At 50.8% G+C, this 21,637-nt stretch overlaps 1 protein-coding gene across 4 annotated transcripts in view; it reads left to right on the top strand.

Annotated features, from left to right (window-relative positions):
* Positions 1-20,880, top strand: part of Tmprss3 (transmembrane protease, serine 3) — a 21,242-nt gene extending 362 nt beyond the window's left edge. The window contains exons 1-13 of one of the 4 annotated variants that reach the window (NM_001163776.1): positions 1,169-1,315; positions 2,401-2,542; positions 5,135-5,245; positions 6,118-6,234; positions 6,566-6,689; positions 9,017-9,142; positions 10,427-10,470; positions 10,839-11,004; positions 11,674-11,843; positions 13,545-13,640; positions 15,432-15,574; positions 16,177-16,329; positions 19,540-20,878. In NM_001163776.1, coding sequence (NP_001157248.1) covers positions 1,298-1,315; positions 2,401-2,542; positions 5,135-5,245; positions 6,118-6,234; positions 6,566-6,689; positions 9,017-9,142; positions 10,427-10,470; positions 10,839-11,004; positions 11,674-11,843; positions 13,545-13,640; positions 15,432-15,574; positions 16,177-16,329; positions 19,540-19,557 — 1,428 coding nt within the window. In that variant the 5' untranslated portion in view covers positions 1,169-1,297 and the 3' untranslated portion in view covers positions 19,558-20,878. Of the gene's footprint in view, positions 2,543-5,134; positions 5,246-6,117; positions 6,235-6,565; positions 6,690-9,016; positions 9,143-10,426; positions 10,471-10,838; positions 11,005-11,673; positions 11,844-13,544; positions 13,641-15,431; positions 15,575-16,176; positions 16,330-19,539 lie in introns of those variants that run through there. The other 3 variants (NM_080727.2, XR_001782038.1, XM_017317241.1) reach the window with 3 other exon arrangements.
* Positions 20,881-21,637: the final 757 nt, after the last annotated feature.

Below are 21,637 nucleotides of genomic sequence, written 5' to 3'. Positions count from 1 at the left end.
TCGTCTAAGAGGCTCCAATCCACAGAAAGAAAAGAGAGCTTCAGAGATAAGTCTCCTGTTATTGTCTCCAGAAATGTTCATCTTGGGACCAGGAGAGTCGTCAGAGATAAGAGAGGACCTGCAAGCATGGGGGATTTCAGTGAATCCAGACATTAAAGGGTGGGGTAGGTGGAGACAGGCAGGAAAATAGAGTCATTTGGTGGGGGGGCTAGACAGCCCCCCCTGTCCCCGCACGCATGCATGCGCAGGCAAACACACACATACCTCAGGTCTCACTACTCCTGGACTGGTCTCGAACCTGTTCTGTAGCCCATTGGCCTCAAACTCATGATCCTCCTGCCTCAGCATCTGGAGAAAGCACATGGTGAAAGCACACCCCTTCAAACACCTCTCCAGCTGTTGTAATCAGCACAGTGTAGCCACTGAGGCTCACTCCTGCTGCAGTCTGCTCAAACCCCGTGTGTCTAGCTCTCACCCAGAACCGAAACGTGTCTGCTCTGCTGAGCTCATTCTGTCCCCGGTCCGTATCAGACAGGAAGCAAACTGGAATCCTTTCTGATATTGCAGATTCTCTGAGCTGCACCTCAGAATCCCTGGCCGCCTCTGGCTCCAGGCACAGGGATTTCCTAGGGGCACCCTCTCTCCTGGCTTTGAAGTCATGGTCGCCTATGACGAACTACCTAATCCTTATTTCACAGGACTAATGCTGTCCTGTCTTGAGGTCTCTGCTTCCCAGAGGTCATACTCTACACCATCATCTTCATCTCCTCCAGCACTCTGTATGGCCCAAGGCCACATAGTCGAACACAGATGCACTGAGCACATAGAGACTCCTGCACCATAAACCTCCAAGTTTCTGCTCAGTGCCTGACATCCTCTGGTCTCCAACTTTTGTCCTTGGGGCAGCTGTAGGACTCAATCAAGGCTCAGTCACCTGTGCTGATGTGGCCTTTTGTGGGACTGTCTGCTTGGCACTGGGTATGGCCCCGCTGTTCACATTTGAACAAAACGTGTGTCCTCGGGCCCTACATTCTTCCGTGACGCTCCTATAATTCTGCCTTTGCTCATTTACAAGCTGCTCTCTCCTATCTCTGCGCCCATACTACCAGGGCTACCTGATAGCCACCTTCAGATTGAGTTACAGAGGCGCCACGGTGATGCCGCTGGCTTCAGTGACGGAGTCTGCAAGGCTGAGTGGCTTGGTAGAAATAGTTCTCTACTGGACTCCCCTTTGCCAGCTGCTCACCCTCCTGCTCGTTTTTTATAATGAAAACGGAAATTATTCCTGCTTCCAAGGATGGCCGCTTCAGAAATGGTAAGTAAGGGACCCGGGGGCAGGGGGCGCTTCCAGGATGCACTCTGAGGAACTTCCCGGCTTCCCCATATGGGACCTGCCAACCATGGCCTGCTTTCGAGGGGATACTCCCCCAAGGCATATTTTCCAGAAGCTTAGACTTTACTAATATTGTAAAAATTAAAAACAACAAAAACAAAAACAAGGTAAGTTTTTAATGGTGAGTAGCTCCATTTGGAATGTAAATAACCCTAACAGGTAGCTAGGAAGGAGGCAGGCATAGACAGCCTCTGCGGGGAGGGCTCCGTGGACCTCAACCTTGGCGGAAGCAGATTCCTCCAACACCTTGTTGTGGACTGATCTGGGGCTCACCCGGGAGCACCCTACATCTCTGGCTCGCCCAGACCTGTCCAGAAGGTCTCTATTGTAGGAAACAGAACCCTGTGTGGGTTTGGCCCGAGGCGGAGGGTTTGGCCCGAGGCGGAGGGTTTGGCCTGAGGTGGAGGCTCCCAGCCACTCTTCACTTGGCTGGGTGGCCTGGGTCCCCAGGGCTCGGATACTTTCTTTCTCAATTAGGTCATGCTTGCATGAGCCAGGAAAGGGCTGTATTTGTGGGCCGCTACTAACATCGTGACAGTGCCCATTCCCGGGTGCTGCCTTCCTTTCGGGACACATAAATTGAGTATCAGAAGATCTTAGGTCTATGACAGGTAAATCCTATGGCTAGAAAGAAGAATCAAAATGTTGGACAAAGGAGAACCGTCTCATCGTGATGATCACAGTTTTTTCTAAGGAACAACACAACGGTGACTTCTGGGTGACAAATGGGGCTTATCTCTAAAAGCGCCACTTGATTGGCTACACAGAAGACACTGGCACTGTTAACTTGAAAGGAATTAAAATTCTGAGTTTTGTCAGCTCTAGAAGCCACTCTGCGATTTTCTGTGGTCTCGAGAAAGTTGTGTTCTCAGTAGACAGATATTTGCGACAAACCCACAGGGGGTGTGGGCTTCGTGTGGGACTGAAAGGATTTAAAATGGGACAGAGGCACCCCTAGTGCCCACACTTTCCACAGGGACCAACCCTGCTCACCCCTGACTAAGCAGGTGGAGGTGGAGCCGGAACCCAACATCAGAGGCCCTGAGATAGTCACCATGGGGGAGAATGACCCTCCGGCAGCCGAAGCTCCCTTCTCCTTCCGGTCTCTCTTCGGCTTGGATGATTTGAAAATAAGTCCTGTGGCACCAGGTAAGTGGGCCTTTGGGATGCAGGCCTTGTGTAGGAGGGATGAATGTGGTCAAGTGTCTGGGGCTGGGAGGTGGGGGATCCCCTCTTACAGTCTCTCATTCTCCTACTCTGTCTCTTTTTCTCTCCCACGTCCCTCTGTCTGTCTGTCTCTCCTCCCCTCTGCTCCTTCTCTACAGTACTGGGCCTTACCCACAGTAGATAGTTATTCTAGGACTTTGCTATGACCCCAACCCATCCTGGGTATCTTTCCATCACTGGCTGGACACTTTTTCTGATCTTGTAGAACCACAAAGTTGAAGGGTGCTAAGAAGGAGCCCCTTTGATTCAGGTACTTGACGAGTCTCTGCAGGCAGTGTGTACGTGTGTGCATGTGTTTGTGTTTAACCTCTCTTCTTGGGGGTGGGGGGTGTCTTCAGAGACCCAAACTCCACAGTGGCTCTGCTTCTCTCAAAAGAAGGTCAAATGGCCACCACCCTTCTAGAAAATTCTGGCAGGCTGTATGTCACCAAGGGTCAAATGTCAGGTTAGAACGGGTGGTCTAGCCACCCAAAGAAGGAAAACTGGTTTTATGAGTCACATACCTATGCAGGTAGCATTCCCCGCCTGATGTCTGCCACTATGCAGTCTTTGTGCTGAAAGCTATCTGTGGCTTGCTAGTCTGGAGAGCAGGGCTCAGGAGCAATGGGAAGAATGGGTGAGAATGGGAACGTGGAGAGTTAAGGCTGTGCCTCTGAACGACGCGTATATGGGATCCCCGAACAATTCTTTTTAAGCCATCTGGGCTGCGGACAGAGTAAGAAGAACAAGGTAGAAGGCGTAGGTTTACGAATTGAAAAGACCCCTGGGTCTATCCCGTGTATGCTGCCGCAATGCCAAGGCTTTACGATGCCCTTTCATTGGCTGTTCAGACTGCTTCATGCTTGCCACGGTCATGAGTGTCATCCTCCACAGGGTGTGTGGGATACATTTCTGGAAGTGTGGCAAGAATTACTGTGGCAAGAATTGTATCTGCTTTTAAGCTGTGTAGCTACATCTCCGATCTCACACAAACGGGAAGCAAACATGGCCCGTTCCCCACCCAGTGCTGTGTAAGAGACTGGCCATCCCTTCCACAGTAAGCACCAGTGGGTGTGGTCATAGCAAAGTCATGGTGATGTTAGGATGAATTTAAGTCCACTTTTTTCATTTGTTCATTTCCGGGGAGGCTTTCCTGTTCGTCAGTCCTTTGTGGAGCCTCTCTAGAGAGATACATCTTACACAACATCCCACGTGTCCAACCTTGGTTTCTATTGCTGTGGTAAACATGGCCAGAAGCAACCTGGAAAGGAAAGGATTAGATCCGCCTCACAGTTTATAGTCTGCCATCCAGGGAAGTCAGGACAGGAACTCAAACAGAGCAGGAAGCCAGAGGCAGGAGCAGAAGCAGAGGTCATGGAGGAATGTGGCTTCCTGGCTTTTTCAGGCCATGTTCTTATGTCATTCAGGACCGACTGCCCTGGAGTGACACCACCCACAATGAGCTGGGCTCTCCCATGTCCATCAAGGACAGGGATTTGTTACTCCCTGAACAGCAGGTGACCTCATCACCTTTGTCACTGCCAGCCCCCTCCCCAGTGGGTATTGCACCTAGTAGGTGGTTCCCACTAGAGCTGAAGAATCCATATTCTGGGAACCCCAGTCCTTGAGAGTGGCATGCAGCCATGACAGCTCTGATCTGGAAGCAGAAATGTACTAAGCTGAGCATTCTGCTACTGGGCAGCCCCATACTGAGGAAAACAAGCCACTTACATGGTGGCTTCTGCTCACATGTGGCAAATGGCCTGGAACAAAGGCTGCCGGTGGCTCTGTAGAGGAAGAGCCACCTTGGGGTGGTTTGAGAGAGCCCAGTGCCCTCCTTGCTTCAACCACATGGTATAAACCCTCCATGACAGTTGAAGGAAGTCCCAGGTCCCAGGGCTGCTGGGCAGCATGCCACAGCTGGGTGGCTCAGTCAACGGTCTCCTTGTCTTCCTTTTTGGGAGCCGGAGTCTGAGAGCCCTGATGTCAGTAAGGTTCCATTGCTGTGAATACACAGGGGACCCTGTGCAGATACAGGCCCTTGGCCGATAGCCTACGGGGTTCCTTGAATTGTGGACATATCACTCTGCCCTCTGCCTTCATCTTCCCATGGATGTCTGTTCTCCTAGTCTCTTATCTTTCTTCTATGCTTGTGTCTGTGTTAAACCTTGCCCCTCTCTGAGGACGCCAATCATACAAGATTAGCCACTGCCCTATGGGCCTCATCTTAACTTCTCTTCTTTGTGGCCTCCAAGTAAGATCCCATTCTTGGCTGTTGAGGATTTCTGTGTCAAGGGCTCCCAGTGAGGATCCTTTTCAGCCCACAACAATGTCGCTTAAGCTGGGGCAGAGAGCTGGGTGAGCAAAGACTGACCCAGACAACGTGGTCATTCATCTAACCAAGTCAGCTGTCTTTGGGCCAGTGCTTTCTTTGCACAGAGGGGACACGGCACACATGACTAAACTTTTAAGTTTCATGTCACTCAGAACTAATGTTCCCCGGCTCCCCCAAACCCCCATCCCTTTGGTTCTCAGATGGAGACGCAGTGGCTGCGCAGATCTTGTCCCTTCTGCCCTTGAAGTTTTTTCCGATCATCGTCATTGGGATCATCGCCTTGATACTGGCGCTGGCCATCGGTCTGGGCAGTGAGTACCATCTATTATTTAGTAGGCGCTCGATTACCTGTTCTGGCATTTAAACTTGCATGAGACCCCCCGCCCCCACCCCCTTGTCTGTACTTGCTGCTGCCTGGCCTTAATTACTGGTGGCCGGTGTCCTTTGGGTTTGATGGCTATGGGTTTGATCATCCTGCATGAATGTCAAACCAGTGTGGGAATAGGCAGGGGCCACTGGCTGTGCTCCAGGCTCTGCCACCAGGGTACCTGGCCGGTTAGAATTACTCAAAGGTAGCAGGTGAAACAGGACTCTGAGATGGGAAGGCAGAGGCTGGGGTGGGGCAAACAAAGCCTTCCATTCAAGTCATACCACGCGCATCAGCTATTTTTATAGGGAGGTATGTAGGGCTTTTGAGAAAGTGGGTCATGGCAAGGAAGGGGCTCTCTTAGAGTCTATAGTTTCTTATTTTCTTCTTCAAGTAACTGCAGCACAGGGCAGCATATTTTGCCTCCTGCTCAGGGTTCATTGGCTTCAGGCCCAGAGTAAAAGGAGGCAGGGCTGTTGAGCAGTTGAATGGTCTTAGTTGGGGCTCTTGCTGGGCTAGCTTAGTGCGTTGGGCCTAGCCATGCAGTTTTGTCCTGCCTCTGAATCCCTGAGAGTCTGACTGCACCGTCTTGTGATTCCTGGAGGTAGTGATACTGTGGTTGTGGCAGCCCTGTCCCTTGGAGTTCAGGACAGACGATATGACTGGAGGAAACAGGCTGCTGTTGGAGATGTAGTTTCAATGCAGGTTTCATTATTGATAGGCAAGTTCAAGGCCACACGGCAGGTACATAGCTGTAGGTGCTGTGCACTGAAGGGACCACTTGCTGGCATTCTCCCATCCCCTCCCTTTCCTCAGTCCACTTCGACTGCTCTGGGAAGTACAGGTGCCATTCATCTTTCAAGTGTATTGAACTAACAGCTCGATGCGACGGGGTCTCCGACTGCAAGAACGCAGAGGATGAGTACCGATGCGGTGAGTCGCAACCAATCACAGAGAGCGAACACAAGCCAGCAACGTGCCCTTCCTGTCTGATGAACCCCAACCATAGCCAGCGTCATGCCCTGTCCTCAGCTGGGATGTGCCTAGCTGGGTTCTTGGAGAACTGTTATACATGTTTACATCCAGTTGGGGGACCAGACAGGTTCTGAGTTGGGGGTGGGTGGGGACTGCAGCATCTTGTGGGGGAGGGGCTGTGGGCAGGAACAGGGAACAGGTCAGGTTAGAAGAGAGGGTACTTGGAGCAAGCTCCGCTGCAGCCTCTGCCTGTTCTTGTAATCATTGCCCTCCCCCCATGCCTGGCCAGTGCGGGTGAGCGGCCAAAGAGCGGCGCTCCAAGTGTTCACAGCTGCTGCGTGGAGGACCATGTGCTCCGATGACTGGAAAAGCCACTATGCCAAGATTGCCTGTGCCCAGCTGGGGTTTCCCAGGTGAGTCAAGGCCAAACGGCAGAGCAAAAGCAGCTTGATACAGGACAGTCCAGAACTCTCTAGATGCTTCAACGAGTCACACTCTGTTCTTATAGCACCCTTCCCCAACCCACCCCCAACTCCCTGGCATGGGGAGCTGGGCCTCACAGAGAGCAGGACAAGTCCCAACCAGCTAGGTGACTTCACGGCATGAAGAACATCATCTATGAAGGGAGTTCTCAGGGCTAGTCCAAGACCTTAGACACAAAAGCCATTTAGACGTTTGGAGCTAGGGCTAGGACTGGGATTAGGACTGGGGCTCAGTTGGTAGAGCTCTAATCTGGCATGGCCAAAGCCATGGGTTCTGTTCCAGTGGAGTAACAAGCATGCAAGGTGACACATCTGTAATTCCTGTACTGGAGAGGCAGGAGCAAAGGGAGTTCCAGATTGAGCTGAAAAGTGAGTTCCTGTCCAAAGACAGACAGACAGACAGACAGACAGACAGAAAAAAAAGAAGAAAGGAAAACAGTAACAGAAAGCAAACCATTCACGTGCCCAGAACTTTTGAGTGGAAAAATAAATACTCTGGTTGGGTGCCTTGCAGCTTAAAAAGCAGATGTTTGGAGACAGGCATCGGGTCCTGCTGGTCACATCCTGTACTCACATCCTCAAAAGGATGCAATTATTCAAAACACCATTAGCCCCAGGAGACCACCCAAGACAGCATCTTTCCAATTTCAGGTCTGGGAGCCAGCTGCTGGCTTTCCACACTGTAGCAGCAGGCTTTTGCCTGACCAAGGGCCCCCCTCTCCTCATAGTCATCGATACTGACTCCTGACCCCTGCCTTGCTTCCCTGGAGGCCACTGATACTGTAGGTCCCAGTTCACCACAGGCAGGTTCCCAAGTTCCTAAACTCATCTTAGGAACTGAGCAAGCTTGATGGTCACAAACTCTGAAGTATACCCTAGTTTGTTTTGTAACCCAGGAAGCAGGGCCCTTAAAACGACATGGCTACACACGCCTTCTGTCTGGGATCTAAACCAGTAGGATCCTAGGCACCCGGCAGCTGAGGTCCCCCAGGCCTCCCTCCTCTGTATGCCATGCCTGCCTGGGTTCTGAAACCAGTTGCAACTGAATTGCAGTGACAGCTTCGAAGATTACTAAGAGACAATGTTGAGAATTACCTAGCTTTATTCCTTAAAGAAAAGGTAGAGATTTCAAACAGCACAAAACCCACACACGTACACATGTATGCATGCACATACGCACGCATATACGCACAAGCCAGTTAGCTCAAATCTCGGTGTAGATTCAGGCCAGTCTTGTGAGACCTGCTGCAGTTTCTCCCTTAGAATGAATAATAAGCCTCCACTTTAAAAGGCCGTGGGAGCTCTGTGGTCATTAGGGTGTAGGCGTGACCATAGCTGTGGTGGCGGTTGCTGCAGCTCTGAGGTGACCTGTGTAGGTTTCGTTTGTGACACTGAGACTCCCTCTGCTCCAGCTCATTGCTCTGTCCATCTCCCTATGACCCAGGATCCCAGCAAAAGCAGGCTCCTTTATACCAAGGCAGCCAACTGCAGCCTCCCCCACACCAAGGCAACAGATTGCAACCCCCCCCCCCAAGGAAATGTCTGGCTAATATCTGGATGCCTTTTTCTTCATCCTTGAGTCCCAGTGGCATTAATAGCATTTGGGTGCTCATCTGGGTGACAAACTGCTGGGTTAATGAGAAGATGGCCACCTGCAGTACACTCTGCTCCTCACCTTCCTTGGGAACTTCATAAACTCTGCATCGCCCCCACCTTGCACTTTTCTATGCTTGGGTTTGTGCTCAGCCGTTCCACCCCATTCTTGTTTCTTTCAATCTCTCTTCTGCACCATGGCTGTGCATACCTGTCTCTTGGCATTGAGCTCATTTGCTTGGTCCCAGGGTCCTTAAGCCACTGCCTTCTATGACAGTGCTAGGCAAAGTGAAACAGGCTCTCAAATGTCCCCTCACCCTTAGGAGCTAGACATCCAGCTGCCTCCCCTGGGGCAGCCAAATCAAGAGCATCAGAGTGGGGTAGACGGAGACCTCCTAACTGTGGCAGGAAGTGGTCTTTCTTTGTGGCTGGAGCTGGGTGGGTGGGCAGGCCGGGCTGTGGGCTGTGGGTCAGCAAGCGGGTCCCCAGGCCACAGCTAAGCTGGAACACCTGGCTAAGGTGTATGCAATTTATCAGGAAAATGATGCCTCTGGTGACTTGGGAAGGACCAAATGAGGTCCCCATAGCTTGTAACCTGGTGAGTAGGGGTGGCTGGTATCTCAGTCACCCTGACTGTTGGGTCTGGGTTTCCAATGTGCCTGCAGCTATGTGAGCTCAGACCACCTAAGAGTGGATGCGCTGGAGGAGCAGTTCCAGGGCGACTTCGTGTCCATCAATCACCTCTTGTCAGATGACAAGGTGACGGCGTTACACCACTCTGTGTACATGAGGTAAGCGGTTAGACAGGTGGTACTGCTGTCTACTCTGGGGCCAGGCCACAGGCTGGGTTTGGGAAGCTGAGGTGTGAGGGGAAAGAACGTCACCTCTACAAGCAGAGGTGGAGCTCACTGCTATGGTTAGGGTGGTCGTGCATAATCTGGGGTGCAGGGATGAATCCCAGCCCTGGAAAGTCTGGTTCAGTGGAGGCAGGGAAGGAAGCACCGTAAAGGAGCAGCAGTGACAGGCAGGTATGCTGTCTGCTGTCAGGCCATTGTTGTGCCTGCCTCACAGCAGGGAGGTGTGTGTGTGTGTGTGTGTGTGTTTGCATATGTGTGTGTAATGTGTATATGTGGTGGTATGTGTGTATGCATGTGTGTAATGTAATGTTGTGTATGTATATGTGTGTGTATGCATGTGTGTAATGTGATGTTGTGTATGTGTGTATATGTATATATGTATGTGTATATGTGTGTATATGTATATATATGTATATATGTATGTATTTGTGTGAGTATATATATATGTATGTGTGTATGTGAGTATGTATGCATGTGTCTATGTGTGTATGTATATATATGTATATATGTGTTATATATGTGTATGCACATGTGTGTGGGTTTTATGAATGCATGCATGTGTTTGTGATGTATGTATAAGTATGAATGTATATATTTATGTATGTATGTATGTGTGTGTATGTGTGTATGTGTGTATGAGTGTGTCTATATATGTATGTGTGTGCGCATGTATGTGTATGTATGTTTATGTATGTGAGTATGTGAATGTGTATGTATGTTTGTAGGTGTGTGTGTTTGCATATGTATGTGTGTATATCTATCCATGTATGTGTGTATGTATGTGAGTGTGTATATGTGTTTGTATATGTATGTGTGTAGATATATGCATGTATGTGTGTATGAATGTGTATGAGTATGAGTGTGAGTGTATGTGTATATGTGTGTGTGTGTACCTGTGTGAGTGTGATGTAAGCAAAGAAGCAGGGAAGGGAAGAAGCTAAGACAGCATCCTTTGCAAAGCCTTTTCATCTTCACCAGTTGCTCCCAACCCCCAAAACTCTGGGGGGGGGGGGAAACAGGTTCCTTTAGCAACAATCAGTCCCCAGCTCCAAGAGAGCTCCCCACTGGGGTTCAGGCTAAAGCAGGGAGCAGATGCCACAGGTTCTCTGAAGCCAGGCTTTCCTCTGACACCCAGGCCCCAGGTTGGCATTTGTGACCTCTGTTCTATAAAAACAGCAGCTTATTGGCTTGCCCATGAACTGTTCCTTTCCGCTGCAGGGAAGGCTGCACCTCAGGCCACGTGGTCACCTTGAAGTGCTCAGGTAAGCGTCTGACTATGTAGGGATCCACTGATAGGGAAGACTGCATTGATAGAGTCACAGCCCCCATTGGGTACAGCTCAAGACCCCTTCTCTTGGATGCTAGTGTGGGGCTAGGCACCCGGAGTCACTGTCAGCAGGGACACTGTTGATGGGCAGGGTGACGCTGCATGCTCTTATACTAACAGCTCTTCCCACTGCCTCCCACAAACCCCACCCACCCTCAAAGCTTCTGTCTGCCTGACCCTCTCATTGCCCGAGATTTGGCAGTATTGTGAGCTCTGGGTAGGGCACAGGGATTTTGCTGGGGTGCTGACATTTCCTCCAGAAAAGGTCACAGAGTTTACCCCTAACCCCTTGTTCTTCCATAGCCTGTGGCACGAGAACGGGCTACAGTCCCCGAATTGTGGGTGGAAACATGTCCTCGCTCACTCAGTGGCCCTGGCAGGTCAGCCTCCAGTTCCAGGGGTACCACCTATGTGGGGGCTCCATCATCACCCCTCTGTGGATCGTCACTGCGGCACACTGTGTTTATGAGTGAGTGACTGGGCCTGCTGCTGTGGCTTCGGCTCTTCCCAGAGCCTTGCCTAGTCCTGGGTCAGGTAGAGATGGGATGATCTGGAGGTGAGGGCAAGTCAGCAAGCCATGTGCCTTACAGTGGATCTGTCTCTGCGTCTGAGAGTGACGTGAGCTGAGCTGGCACAGGGAAGGTAGAAAAGGGAGGAGGGAGCTCAAGGCAGAATGAGACCCATTGAAATAAGGGTCCTAGGTCCTCCCGTCGCTCACTACTCCTCATCCATGGTATGACACAGCAGGATACCCTGGGTGGAAGTGCAGGGTATCCAGAGAACACTGAGCCCCCTTGAAGCTGTGTCTGCCAGGCGTTTAGTAGTCCCAGAAACACCTTAGTGGCGGATTCTCTTTTTATCTCCTGGTTTGGTTACTGTCCAATGGAGAAGAGCCTCTCTGCAGAGAGCAAAGCTTAGCCCAGATCTCAAATGCGTATCTCTGGGGTGTCATGGAAAGAATGACCTGTCTGGGGGTATACACGAGTGTGGTCTGTGTGGGGCACAGATGTGTAGGGTATTGGGCCATCTCCCACCTGGAGATCCCACATCTCTCACCATTTCCCTGGGCTCTTGGGACACCAGAGTTCAACAGGGCTGGGTCTCTCCTGAGATTCACCTCTCTGTTTGTGCATTTCAGCCTGTACCACCCCAAGTCCTGGACTGTCCAGGTGGGTCTTGTGTCCCTGATGGACAGTCCTGTGCCCTCCCATCTGGTGGAGAAAATCATCTATCACAGCAAGTACAAGCCAAAGCGGCTGGGCAATGACATAGCCCTCATGAAGCTGTCCGAGCCACTCACCTTTGACGGTACAAACGTTTAGGCCTCTGCCCTGCACTTGCTTTTAGCTTGTTTCAAGAGCTTGCCTGTCGAGGCACTGTTATACTGTCTGCTTTACTATCCTTGCATGGAAATTCCAAAATCTGATTCAGCTAGGTGTTGATGTAGGTGCATAGCATTTGCTCGTTAAAGGTGTGTGTTCGAGAGCACACATGTGCACATGCATGTGCATGCACAAATGTATGCATGCACATAGGGGGCCAGAAAGTCATTCTTGAATGTTGTTCCTTTGGAAGCAGCACCTTGCTTTTTTGGGGGATTCAGTCTCTTATTGATCTAGACTTGCCTAATAGACTGACTGACCAAGAAGCCCCAGGGACCCTTCTGTCTCTGTCTCTGCCTCCTCAGTACTGGGTAACACCCTCAATGCCACTACAGCTGCCTTTTTACATGGGTGGCCCAGATCAAACTCAGCAGTTCATGATTGTGCAGCAAGCACTTAGCCAGCACAGCTACCTTCCCAGCCCGAATTAGGTGTTTTCAGTGTGAGCATGTTAGGAGACGGAGCCCTTGCTTAAGATTTCAGCCTGTTACGTTTTTTAGACTTAGGTTGTCGACCTTGGCTGTCCCTCTAGTGCCAATTCAACCTCACAGCCTTCCAGTTCTGCTCTGTTCTCTCTGCCCTGTGCCAGCTGCAGATGGCTACCTGATGCCTCTAGGTGGCAGAAGAGAGCCGCCTGTCCTCAGGGACCCAGAGCACTTTGCTGTCCTGGTTTTTGCTGCTTGCAGCCTCTCCAGTGGAAGGAGCAGAGTCCCAGGCTGGGGCAGCTTGAGGGCTTGCAAAGAGCCTCTCTCTTCCATCTGGAAGGTTCTAGGTAGCCCAGCTAGAACTCTCAAAACTCACAAAGCACAAAGCAGGAGGAATGTTGGCTTCAGTAAAAGTCCTGACCATCCCAGGATAAGCACTCTGGAGGGCAGGCAGGGCCATTTCCAAGGTAGACTCCTATTCTCGGCAGCAAACCTGTGTGATTTCAAGGGCAACAGAAAAGCTGCTTAAGTGGGGGGTGGGGGTTACTTGCTAATTATTGTTGGTGATATTTGATTCTAGAAAGGGAGTTGTCTGTAGCATACTTGGCTAAAGAGTTAAATAGTTAAATATGTCTCTATCCTTCTCCACTTTTCCATGATTACCATGCAGGATGGGGAGGAGGGGGTGCATCTCAGGTGCTGCTCACACAGAAGCCCTGGGCACATGCAGCTGCTTGGCTTTGCTAGAGCATCAGCGGCATAGCCTAGATGCAGGCCGGCTGTCACCACTAACACTTAACGTCTGGTCCAGGAGTGATCAACTGTGGCCCAAGGGCCAGCCACGTGTGACCCAATGCACATTTGAGCGAGTAAAATCTTGTCATAAATCCATCAGCCCCTTTGTGTATGTCTCCTGCGGTTCCAGCAACCGTGATGAGGTCCACATAGCTCACAAGCCTGAACTGTCTTCTATCCAACTGTCCAGCCTTTTACAGACAGGCTTGGCTGCTGGGCTCTGGACTCCTGCCACAGTTTAGGGCTACATCTGGGAGATGAGTGGGCGTGGCTTCTGCTCTGAGCTAGCTCCATAACCAAGGCCCAACCACTTCCTAGAGGGTGGGTTTAGAGACCTGAACACGAGGTCAGTTGATTTCTGGGGCAGTGGCTTCAGGAACTTCACCTCATTGTGCCCCTTCTAACAGAGACCATCCAGCCCATCTGTCTGCCCAACTCTGAAGAGAACTTTCCCGATGGGAAACTGTGCTGGACCTCAGGATGGGGAGCCACAGAGGATGGAGGTCAGTGGTCTGAAGCCTGAGACAGGGAGGGCCCCTCGGGATGCTTGGATGTCCCAGCTCAGGGTTGGGGCAGGCCAACTGTTCACAACAGCCATCTGCTGAATAGCCGTGGGTCACCATGGTGCCACTCCTCTTTGGACAGTGTGACGTTTTGAGGTTTCATGAAGAAATGAGCTATAGTGGAGAAGTGTGGGTACTTCTCCATGGTGAGGCCTCCACCCAACCCTCCTTCCTGCCCCTTCTTACTCTACTGAAGCAAGTGTCTGAAGCACACCTTGATGAGCCTCAAGCTTGTACCAAGCAGTACAAGATGACGAAGTCTTGTCTGAGAACTGGCATGGTGTGTTATTTTCTCCTATGAGCTTGCTATAGAAGGCATGACTCAGCTAATTCCACTGCTTTGGTAATGCTAATACTCTCAGTGATGGTCACGTCATGTACTTGCCAGGGACATCTTTGTCCCTTGCATCCAAGGCACAGTGCTGACACAGTCTCTCCAGCAATGGCTTTCCTTTGTGCATTTTCTAGGCACAGGCCAGCCTGCTGTCACTAGAAACTGTAGCCAAACTACTGAGGCCTGGATGGCTCAAAAAGCTCAAAAGGGCAGACTTGAGTCCTCTATCTTTCTGAAGTCTGAGGTCAAGATGTCTGTCCCAGCATCTCTCCAGTGTCTGGTGGCTCTAGCTATCCTTAGTGTTCCTTGGCTGGCTAATGTGTCAACCCAGATCCAATGTCTATGTGGTTGTTTGATTTTTGATTTTTTTCTGTTTATTTGTTTTGTTTTTTTTTCCCTAATGTGAGCTCTGGGTATCCAACCTACCACATTCCAGGTTGATCCATCATCTTAGTCCCTTGACCCCTGGCCCCATGGCATCAGTTGTCAGATCTAGAGCCTGCCCTAAATGCAAGGTAACTCAGCCTCCACATGGTACGTGATCCATACTTTAGCAGCTTCTGCTCCAAGCAAGATCACATGTCTTGGTTGCAGGCAGGCAAATAAGAAGGAGGTTATAGTCAACCCATGAGAGAAGCTCAGGGTTCGCCTTTGGAGACGTGTTCATGCAGGCTCTCACTGCAGCCCAGGCTGACCGCATGAACCTCACCACAAGCCTCCTGCCTCAGCCTCTCAAACTCCAGGATTCAATGCCCACTTTGTTTGTTACCTTCCAGCCTCAGGGGTCACTTGTGCTGTAGGCTGGCTCCTCAGTTGTCTCTGGGGACGGTGACAGCTGTTGTCCCTTTACCTTTGCTCCCACACTCCTGGGTTCACGGCCTCATCCTTGACTTCAAGGCTGACAGGCTGATCTGACTCTGGAGTTGCTCTGATGTCACCTTCTTCAAGTTGTTGATAGGTCCTTGTAATTTTCATGAGTTTACCAGCATCATCTGGGCTAGCTCACAACCATACCCTTGAATACCTTCAAGGTTCCCTAGTCAATGGCAAAGCCACAGGTTCAGGGCCCACACCTGTATTTGGAGGGACACGTTACTGTTGACTGAATTCAGCTCTGTCCAGAGGTGGGCGGCCTTCAGGGCCTCAGTTTCCCTTTTGCAATGTGGACTGACTGGCATGGGTCGAGGCTTGGTTGGCTGTGAGACAGCACACTGAGCAGGGGACACTCTGGGTGCCACGGGCTCCGTGACAGTCTGCTGTCCCAGTTACAGTAGACCTGGTCTTTGCTGTGACTGCTTCCTGTCAGGTGGAAAGTCCCATGTCCCCTGGTTCTCTTGACTCTGTTCTCTAAGCCGAACTCTGTCTCACTATGAATTTCTTACATTACTCTGAGGCAGGTGACGCCTCCCCTGTCCTGAACCACGCGGCTGTCCCTTTAATTTCAAACAAGATCTGCAACCACAGGGACGTGTATGGTGGTATCATCTCTCCCTCCATGCTCTGTGCAGGCTACCTGAAGGGCGGTGTGGACAGCTGCCAGGTAAAGGACTTCCAGTAGCCCTTGGGGCCTCGGCAAAAGGCCAGGGTCTAGTTTAGTGACCCAGCCCATGGGACAGGCCCCTGCCAGTTTCCCCGTGAAAAACAAATTTACATGGCACAAGGAAGAGATTTGCTTAAGATATCCCCTGGCTTTCTTGGTGGCCCAGCCTGTGTTTACCCAGGTTCCCAGTCTTTCAGGGCACACAGGATGTGGCCTCCCCTCATCTCTCCAGCCTGATTCTGAGTGGGAAAGGGGGCTATGAGCTGATGAACCCAGGCTTGCAAAATCCACAGTGAATGAGACTCAGTACTGCCGTTGGACACAGTGATTTAGATCTGGCTCAGGCAGACTCCCTCTCTTCCAGCTCAGTGGGCTACGCAGGCCACCTTTGACTTAAAAGTGTAGTGTTTGGGATCTGAAGGCAGACATAGCCAGAGGGAAGCGTTCCCATATGGTCAAGGAGCCATGTCTTGAGTCCATTCTAGAAGTATACAGGGAGAGGTGTGCACATGGTTCTCCGGTGATGTGACATGGAAAGTCTGTGCAGCCGGGACAGTATAGCTGTCCCAGCCTCTTGACCTTTGCTTCTATTGACTCTGCAGGGAGACAGTGGAGGACCCCTGGTGTGCCAGGAGAGGAGACTGTGGAAGTTAGTGGGTGCAACAAGTTTTGGAATCGGCTGTGCTGAAGTGAACAAGCCTGGAGTCTATACGCGAATCACCTCCTTCCTGGACTGGATTCACGAACAGTTGGAGGTGGGTGGAGTGACCCAGTTGGAGGTGGGCGTTGACTCTCCAGCTCACGTGTTCCCTGCACCTGCCACAGGGAGCCAGGAGGAGATAGATGTGGGTATCAGCCCTAGAACACAGCTAATCCCCCGGGTGTGACCCAGGCATACAGGGGAAGGACTAGAGGAATGGCCCTGCCTGACTCAACAAGGAGAAAGGTGACCAGCAGATGAGCTGGGAAGTTGATCCCTTGCTGAGAGCCAGATCTGCTTTTCTTCAGGGAGGGGGAATCAGGACAGGCCTACAGAGGCTCCTGGTCAGAGAGGGGAAGAGAGGGGAACTGAGAGTCACAGGGCACCAAACAGAGAGATGCTCTGATAGACACAGAGGCCTTGCTGCAATGAAAGTCAGACGTCTACAACCCCCGTCTCTCCTGAGAGGGGAAGGGCTGTGGGGAAGCAAGGCCTGGCCACACACACATCAGGTGCTAGGCAAACATTTACTGACTTTATCTCAGACGGGTTTTACATCATCACCCAGTTCAGTTTCAAAGATGTTTTCTGCTGACACAGTATGAGTGAGATTTATGTAGCGTGGGCAAATGTTTAAAAGAGAACAATCCCATGGCATTTGACGCACTTACATGTGCAGCCATGCCCTCTGTGTGGTTCTAAAAATCCTCCTAGCATCCCAAAGGAAACACGTGTCCCTTCCTGCCCTCTAGTCTTCAGCGACTGGCTGTGAAGATCCAAAACATTTATAAGTTTTGTGTGTGTGTGTGTGTGTGTGTGGGTGGGTGTGTGGGTGTGTCTGTATGTATATATGTGGGAGCAATATGTCTGTATGTGTGTGTCTGCATGTACGTGGTGTGTGTGCATGTGTGTGTATGTGGTGTGTGTGTGCATGTGTGTGTTATGTGTGCATGTGTGTGTGTGTATGTGGGGTATGTGTGTATGTGTCTGTATGTATATATGTGGGAGCAATATGTCTGTATGTGTGTGTCTGTGTGTACGTGGTGTGTGTGCATGTCTGTGTGTATGTGGTGTGTGTGTGCATGTGTGTGTGTGTGTGCTCAGTGCAGGAGCTGGGGAATCAATCAAGTCCACTGCAGTATAGAGTGGTATGTGCTCTTAAGCACTGGGCCACCCCAAGGACCTTTTAAAAGGGTTCCTGTCATTTGGAGCAATTGACTAAATAAGAAAAGAAACCTTCAAGAACACCCTTAGCACCCCTCAGGGGTTAATTTCTGTTTCTTTGCTTTTTTAAAATGTTAGTTTTATCTTATGAGATGGCTGTTTTGTCGGCATCTGTGTCTGTACTCCATGTGTGTGCGAAATGCCTGGAAGGTCAGAAGCAGGCTTCAGATCTCTTGAGACTGGAGTCACAGACAGTTGTGAGTTGCAAATCAAACCCAGGTCCTCTACAAGAGCAGCCAGTGCTCTTAACCTCCCAGCTATCCTCCAACCTGCAGAGGGGGTGGCTGCACGCATCATTGTGTCTGGTGCCATGAGACTGTTGTCTTTTAGAAAGCTCATCTATATTTCATAAATTACTATTACTAAATATAGTAATTATACTACTTTTTAATTATTGGTTTAACTCAAGGTTTTGTTTTGTTTTTTTTCCTTTTTAAAATTTTTAGTTCTGAGGGCTGAATGCAAGGTCTTGTGTGTACTAGGTGGGACCCCACCACTGAGCTACACCCCAAGCTCTTTGCTTCTTCATCTAAATGAAGAAAGACACTGAACATGGCTCTCGTGTTGGGGTAGGATGGGGATGAGGTGGTAGCAGGTGAGGCCAAGACATGCTCAGATCTCAGCAACACTAGTCATAGCTGTGACTTTCCACAGCTTTGCTTCCATCTTTGATGCATGATGGAGCCTGTAGGGCTGGACCAGTGTAGGCCTGGCTGCCAGTCACAGGCCGGTAGGAAGCCACCAGTTGAAGCAGTCTGTTGGCACTATTATGCGTTTAGTACCACAGGCTCTTCTTCAGTAAAGGGTTTAGCTAACACTTGTCTTCCCCTTGTGAAAGGGGCATTCGAGCAGGTGATGCCCTTACACAGAGAGCACTGAAGGCACTGTGCAGACTGGCCATATGTCCCTGGAAGGTGTGGCAAGGGATAGAGGAACCTCAGAAAGCAAGTGTATCGTCCTGTGGTTATGTCTTGGGACACAGGTGCCACGTGACTGTTCTGGAACTCTAAACCACCACAAAGTCAAGAAACTATTTCCTGATGCTTCATACTGTCCAAGAATATGGGGCAGTCAGGGACTCAGGGTGGGCAGTCATGACAGGAACAGGGACCTAGCCAGGGTGCTCCCTACACTGTGCTCCATGACAGATGCTACCACACTCCTCACGAGAGATGGGATCTTGGATAAATGGGGGCTCCCAAGCTAGTAAGGACTCGTATGAGTACAGCCACACCCAGATCAGAACCTCAGCACGCCTCCACCCAGAGAGATAAACAGATGGAAAACTTTTAGTGAACAAATCCTTGACCATTTGCTAAAACTAAAGAGCCCCAGGACCTTCTTCCAGTCAGTCTCAATTAGGGATCTGGTGTAAGGACCAGGTGAACTTAACATTTTGAACATTCTTTTAGAACGGCTGGTGTATCAAGTCTCACTGGCAAGCAGGGAAAGACCCACCTGGTTTCTGAAGTGTCTTGTTGTCTGAGGGGCTTCACGATGGTGGCTGGCTGGGCTTTGGACAGTCTCTCTGGGCATCTTAGTCATCAGCTGCCTCTGACCACGGAGGACCTGCAGGAAATGTCACCTGCCAGACACATCTGCTTTTAAATCGCTTTCCAAGTAGCTCAAGGAAGGTCTGGAGGCCCCCTCCATTCTGTAGGAAGATTCCCAGGTTTGGCTTGTCCCCTGGGAGGTTCTTCCTCTCACTCCGTGGTACTGTTCTATGCCAGGCCCAGGGAGTCCCCACGCCACCATCCTCACCCTACTGAGCATGTTTCCCTATCCAGTTAGGGCTTAAAACAAAATGTTTCTGTCCTAACTTAATCCCCCGGAGCATGCAGCCGAGACGTAGCACCTTCACGTAGCAGTCTGTGGGACAGTCTTGGGTAGAGATGAAGAGTGCAAAGGGCTTCCTGGGTGGGAGCCATCCAGAGCTGGCAGACTTTTCCCTCCTCAGCAACCATTGATAACACCTGGTGGAAAAACCTGTCTGAGACATGGTTTGCAGGGGAAAAACAGCGGTCCCTGTTTTCACTTCTAGAGAGATCTGAAGACTTGAAGAAAAGGGAACCAGCCAGCCCCTGAGCTCCTGAGGGTGGTCACAGCCCGAGCCTTCCCTGGACTCCTGTGTGGCCATGTTGGATGCGAGTATCAGCTTTACTGCTCTGCCCATTGCACTGAAAGGGAGACAGCGGGAAGAGCATTCTCCTAACCCCGACACCTGGAGTGGCTTGCTGCTAAAGCCCCTGACCTCTGGACTTTGGGGCTGAAACGACCTTGGATGCTCTTTCTGTGCTTCATGAACCAACTCATGCACACAAGTGGCACCTTTCCCTGCCACCACCCTAGATTTTCTCCTCAGAGTGCCTGCCAACACAGGCAAGCTCTCATGCAAAGCCATCGAACACCAGTTGGGGCAGCTACGAAGCCAGGAACTGCTGATGTGAATTGGTGAAGATGCAGTCACCTGTTTGTTCCCAGATCTCAGATCTCCACCCAATCGTCTCCTTCCCAGAGCTGGTTCCGGGAGTGGGGAACTTGGTCTGTGACTGATTCACTGTTTTCTCACAGGATTTGGTGCTTGACGAATTCCTCCCTTCTGGAAGGTGTCCCTTTGTGTAGCTTGGCTTGTCCTCGGGCTTGAGTGAATGCGTGGTGGTGGGTGGTGGGCACAGAAATCATGGGCTCACGTCAGAAGCCCATCCTACACACGTCAAGAGTTTGCATTTTCCTGTTAGAATAGGTTTCCCAGATCTCAGAAGTATCCCATATTGCATTGTGGGATGCATAAGCAGAGTGAGGGACACAGGTCTGGGCAGAGACAAGACTGGGCACTAAAAGCAAGCTGAATCGAGGAGTCCTAAGTGATGGGTTCTGCCTTACCCCCCGCCCCGTGCACTCTGCTAATGGGTCATAGCTGATGGTGTCCGGGTCCCTCTTACATGGCTCACAGTCCTGTGGTTCCCATATTACCCAATAACAGAGGAGGGTTATGTGAGACATAGCTATGGGTCACTCAGGCTTGTCACAGACGAAGTCTTCAGAGTAGGAATCAGTTGTTTTGTGGCTGTAACAAAAAGTGTGTGTGTGTGCATGTGTGTGTGTGGGGGGAGACATATCACCAGGACAAACTACTTTTGTACACACATAGCCATTGTACTTTGACTCAACCCTATCCAGATTAGAGCCCCCACATAGCTTTCTGTGAATAGAATACAGGTCCCAAGGCCCACGGTGGGTACCTGAAACTGTGGGCAGCTCCGAGCCCTATATGGATGGTTCTTTTCCATATGCATCCCTCCCTACAGATGTGCTTCATCTACTAGTCACAGTAAGAGATGACTATCCTCACTGAAAATAAAGCACAGCAGTTATAAAAACATATGGCCGCTCACACTAACATGTTACACTCATCATCAACAGCAGTGAGGACAGGAACTCAAGCGGGGCAGGATCCTGGAGGCAGGAGCTGGTGCAGAGGCCGTGAAGGGTTGCTACTGCCTGCCTGCCTTGTCTTTCATGGCTTGCTCAGCCTGCCGCCTTATAGAATGCAAGCCCACCACCAGCCTAGGGATGGCACCCACCCACAATGGGCTGAGCCTTCCCCCCTCAATCACTAATTAAGAAAATGCCCTACAGCTGGATCTCATGGAAGCTCATTTCTCAACTGGGGCTCCCTCCTCTCTCTGATGACTCTAGCTTGTGTCAAGTTGACATAAAACTAGCCAGTACAACAGAGAGCAGATGTCGCAAGCTCAGAGATGTCAAGCCATGCCATTTGCAGCCTCTGCCACTTCAGGCAGAGAGCAGTCAGGTGGGACCTACTGTGGCCTCCTCCATAGTCCCTCCCCCGGCCCCCACCCCCACATCTGCAGCCAGAGGCAATCAAGGGCTCCCCATGCACTGACCCAAGGCCATCTCATACTCAAAGTCACCCTCCTATCTAGCATCTTCTTGCTCCATTCCTAACACTCAGATTAGGTCACTGGTGTGGTGTGAACTCCCCTCCCTGCAACCTCTAAGAGTCAGAAACTCCCTTCAAATCCCCAAACTGAAGGCTCTCTCCCTTCAGAACCCTGCCCATTGCCACAAGGATCTTAGTAAGGCTCGTACCTACAAGGCTGTTATGTCTTTCTTTC

This window comes from Mus musculus, chromosome 17 (assembly GCF_000001635.26).
Source record: "Mus musculus strain C57BL/6J chromosome 17, GRCm38.p6 C57BL/6J".
Classification (NCBI taxonomy): Eukaryota; Metazoa; Chordata; class Mammalia; order Rodentia; family Muridae; genus Mus; species Mus musculus.
The sequence above is the reverse complement of the archived record's forward strand: the minus strand, read 5'-3'. Positions and strand labels throughout refer to the sequence as shown.